The 4,389-nt window shown below is 64.2% G+C and overlaps 1 protein-coding gene across 1 annotated transcript in view; it reads left to right on the forward strand.

Annotated features, from left to right (window-relative positions):
- LOC103252203 (lysine-specific demethylase 4B-like) overlaps positions 1 to 3,964 on the forward strand; it is a gene marked incomplete at its 5' end in the record, with an annotated part of 7,800 nt that extends 3,836 nt beyond the window's left edge. The window contains 3 exons of the mRNA XM_021708985.1: positions 108 to 227; positions 2,710 to 2,802; positions 3,396 to 3,964. Coding sequence (XP_021564660.1) covers positions 108 to 227; positions 2,710 to 2,802; positions 3,396 to 3,572 — 390 coding nt within the window. The remainder of the gene's footprint in view (positions 1 to 107; positions 228 to 2,709; positions 2,803 to 3,395) is intronic.
- Between the last annotated feature and the right edge of the window lie 425 nt (positions 3,965 to 4,389).

Here is a 4,389-nt window from a genome sequence, read left to right on the forward strand (position 1 = left end):
CCCCCAGGGGCTCCCAGCAGGGACTCGCTGGCCGGCTCAGAGCCCCAGGCTGGGTGGGGCAGGGGTCCCCGGGTGGGTGGGCCTCACTCCGCCTGTCCTGCCCCCAGAGCAGGGACTGCGTGCGGCTGGGTCCCCCTCCCGAGGGCGAGTTGGTGGAGCTGCGGTGGACAGACGGCAACCTCTACAAGGCCAAGTTCATTTCCTCCATGACCAGCCACATCTACCAGGTGAGCGGGACCGCGACCTATGCAGGAGGCTCAGGACTTGGAGGACCCTGCCTGTCCGCGTGAGCCTCCTAGAGGCGCCCCGGGTCATGGCGTGGTGGGCTCCCGCAACGTATACTGCCTTTGTCATGTTTAAGCGCACAGTTCAGGGCCCCTGGGATTTTTAATCCACCTGGCTGTGAGTGTCTTTGCTTGACTGTGGAAGAGGAATTATTTAGAGGGCGGGATTTTAGAAGGAAAGTCCTGGCACCCTGCACCTGAGGCTGGCCACCAGGTCTCTGAGGCTTCCTGGCCTGTTTTCTGCATGACACCTGTGAGCACCAGCGATTCTTCTGTCGCCCCTGTCCCTCTTATGGCCCCTCGAGGGCTGGGATGAGGTTCAGGACAGCTCTGAGAATCCCTGGCAGGGAGTGAGCAGGGCTCTGTCCCCTGCCTCACACCCCAAGTCCTCAGCAGACGTTTGAGTTCAGCCCTTCGGGGTGTCAGATCAGGAGAAAGTGGTGACCCCTGCAGCTGGCTCTGTAGTCCCAGCCCCTTGAGAGGCTGAGATGAGAGGTTCCCTTGAGCCCAGGAGTTGGAGGCACCAGTGAGCTGTGGTCTGGGTGACAGGGTGAGACCCTGTCCCAAAAACCAAAACAAATGAACTGGGCATGGTGGCTCGTTCCTACCATCCCAGCACTTTAGGAGACCAAGACAGGAGGATCACTTAAGGCCAAGAGTTCAAGACCAGCCTGGGCAACATAGCAAGGCCTCATCGCTGCAAAAAATCCGAAGATGGGAGGGGTGGGGGAAAAAATGAGAAAATTAGCCAGGTGTGGGGCACCTTGGTGGAACTACGTGCTGGGTCGCAGGTTGGGGCCACCCTCTGCATCGATAGCCAGGGAGGCAATGGCCTCAGAGTTGCCGGCACACACCACCCAACTAAGCGCTGTGACTGGGGCCCGCTGACAGCAGGGGCTCCTGGCCCGTGGTCCCTGGTGCCGCCCAGCACACCCTGGACAGAGCTCCGAATGCCACCTGACCATCAGCGTGCCCAAAGCACCTTCCCTCAGATGTGACCCCAAGGTGCCCCGAAGGTGTGTGAGGAGCTACCGCGTGAGGTGTCACTGCGAGGGACTGGCCCCGGGTCTGGCACCTGTGACGTCTCCCACTGCAAGTGAATCTAGTTTCCCCAGAAAGCTAGTGGGCAGCTGCTAGCGTCACGCCTGCCATGGGGCCAGGTGGATCCTTGGGGGAAGCCCAGCGGCCCCCGCTTCCTGCTGCCTGAGCACAGAATCCTCCCCAGAGCCACATGGCCACCCGAGTGGGTGAGCCTCGCGCTTCCTCTATGAATCTGGGGCGCACCCCCCAGCTCCATTGGCCCAGAAACCTGAGCCAGCTCCTGAGCTTCTGGAACTCACTGGCCTCCCAGGGCGCCTGGTTTCTGTGTGACTCAGCCGCGGCATGAGTGCCCACTAGAAGCGGGTGGGACGTGGCGGGCGGCTTCTAGGCCCCATGGATCCGCTGCCCTGTGGAGCTGAGACCTAGCCGCAGGGACGGGATGGCTGAGTGCCTGATGTGGGACCCTCGCCCCGATTCTCCCAAGGCCTGGGAGGGGTCGACCCTGGGGGCTCCACTTCCCAGACCAGGCGGAGGGACACGTGGGTGCCTGCGGCTCCCCACCCAGGACGTGGCCGAGAGGACCACCAGCCGCCTCGGCCTCCGTGCCAGGACTCGCCAGCTAGGCTCCTGACCGGGCCGGACGACAGGCGTCCCACCCTTGTCTCTGTCCTCACCGAGGGTCTCGGCGACAGCAAGCATGGCCTAGGGGCCGCCTGAGGCAGGGTCTGCGCTTCTGGGATGGGGAGCTGCAGCCAACCAGTCCCTCCCCCAGCACCTCACTGCCTGGCTCCCGTGAACTCCGTGCACCCAGGTTTCTGGGTGACACACACCCACACTGACGCCCTAAGTGTTTGAGGGGCTTTTGGTTTTTTGTTTTGTTTGAGTGAGGGTCTCGCTCTGTGTCCCAGGCTGTAGTGCAGTGGTTGCATCACAGCTCCCCCAGCCTCGGCCTCCTGGGCTCAGGCCATCCTCCCACCTCAGCCTCTGTGCAGCTTGGACTGCAGACGTCTTCACGCCTCGCTCATTTTGAGCTTTGGAATGTGAAGAGCGAGTTCCCTGCCACCAGAGCCTTCAGCCCCTGGGCTTCCCACTCCGCCACAAGGGCCAGAGAGCCCGGCTGGGCGCCACTTCCTCCGTGTTCTTTGTGCCCGCCCCACGGTCTCTGCTCCCGGCCCGGGCTGTCTTCACAGAGACAGACGCGTCGATCACCCCAGCTTGAGCTTGGGCAGGTGACATGTGGGGCCTCTGTCTCCCCCCAGAAGCTGCTGGGTGGCTGTGAGCTGAGCTCTAGCCTGGCGCCAGCTCGTGCCATGTGCCACTGGGCCCTCTACCGGGCAGGGCCCAGGCGGCAGCCACAACCCTGAGCCCTGTGCTCCCTTGGCAGGTGGAGTTCGAGGACGGATCCCAGCTGACTGTGAAGCGTGGGGACATCTTCACCCTGGAGGAGGAGCTCCCCAAACGGGTCCGGTCACGGCTGGTGAGTGTCCCCGGGCCGCACCGCCGTGCCAGGGCCCTGGGCCGCTTCTCAGAGGGGCCGTACCTTCAGCCGGCGTCGGCCACCTCCTCGGCCTCTGCCGCCTGCGTGGCGCCCCGGCCATCCCGCTGGGGGTCACCCCGGGTGCCATTCACCCGTTCGCCTCCACCAGCACCTTCCTTGGCCTAACGTGGGGGTCACCAGGGACAGGAGGAGGGGACTGTCGTGAGAGCCCGCAAGCAGCAGCCCCCTGCGCCCCCAGGGCCTGGCCTCCACACACCGAGCAAGCGGAGCCCCGGCTCCCAGCTGCTGACTTAGAAGCAGGGCCCTCCAAGCCAGGCCGTCACCACCCAGACGACCAGGGCAGGGGGCATCCCAAAGCTCCAGGGCCATCCTCCCTTTTAGCGGACGTGGTTGTGAGCAGTGGTGAGCCCCACAGACGCACCCGGGCCAGGGCCCGGGAAGGGTTGGGGAGCTGCAGACACCGCCACGCACAGGTTGGGGCCAGGGGGTGATGGGCGGCGCGCGTCTGGCTTGTCCCGGAGGTGACTGGCCGGTCCCTCGTTGCGCTGACCCCTGCCCTCCGCCCTCCACAGTCGCTGAGCACGGGGGCGCCACAGGAGCCCGCCTTCCCAGGGGAGGAGGCCAAGGCTGCCAAGCGCCCGCGCGTGGGCACCCCGCTGGCTGCTGAGGACGCGGGGCGGAGCCCGGACTACCTGGCCTTCGTGGAGAGTCTCCTGCAGGCACAGGCCCGGCCCGGGGGCCCCTTCTAGGACCGGCAGGCTGCGATGCGGCTGTCGCTGCGGACTCCTGTCCTGGCCCCCCGCCCGCGGCACCCTCGAGGGCGACAGGAGCTGGCGGGACGCCGGACGCGCCCCGGACTCAGGGAGCAGGGCCAGGCGGGCTCGGGGCCGTGACGCTCAGACCCACCACGCAAGCTGTCCTCTTCTCGAAAAGGTGCTACTGCAGCGCTCCGAGCAGCCTCTGAGATTGTCTCTGTACATAGTCGCCTTTGTGAGGTTCTTTCTATAAATACATATTGTTTAAAAAAAGCAAGAAAAAGGAAAACAAAGAAAAGGAAAAGTCCCCAAAGTTGTTTTCTAGATTTGTGGCTTTAAAAAAACACACCATGAAACAACACGTTGTTTTTCTCAGAACAGGATTTACTGAGGGCAGAAGCATCTCGTTTTCTGTTTGCTGTTGTTTTCAGATATTATCTGTCTGAGGGGCAGGCAGGGAGGGTAGCAGGTGGCTGGTGTCCCAGCGGCCTGGGCGACTCCACGGCTGTCCTGAGACCGCAGTGGACCTGGAGGGAGGGAGGGATGCCCAGTATCAGCGTGTGGCCCAGCCACTCCCTCGCAGTCTCGCTGGACTCTGGGCCTGGGTGGCTGGCGCCTGTCCACTCTCTGCCCCTGGTAGAGAGGCCGGGCCTCTCTGGAGGCTGACCGCGTGTGCCCAGCCAGTGGAACCATGGGGTCCCGAGCCTCCCCTCACCTGTGCCCACCCCCCACTGGGGTTTGTGCAGCTGGAGGGGCATTCCATAGCCGAGGCCGTGGGCCTGCAAGGCGTCCTTCCCACGAGGTCCTGCGG

Source organism: Carlito syrichta, unplaced genomic scaffold (genome assembly GCF_000164805.1).
Source record: "Carlito syrichta isolate Samal-C Ts95f unplaced genomic scaffold, Tarsius_syrichta-2.0.1 Scaffold153745, whole genome shotgun sequence".
Taxonomy (NCBI): Eukaryota; Metazoa; Chordata; class Mammalia; order Primates; family Tarsiidae; genus Carlito; species Carlito syrichta.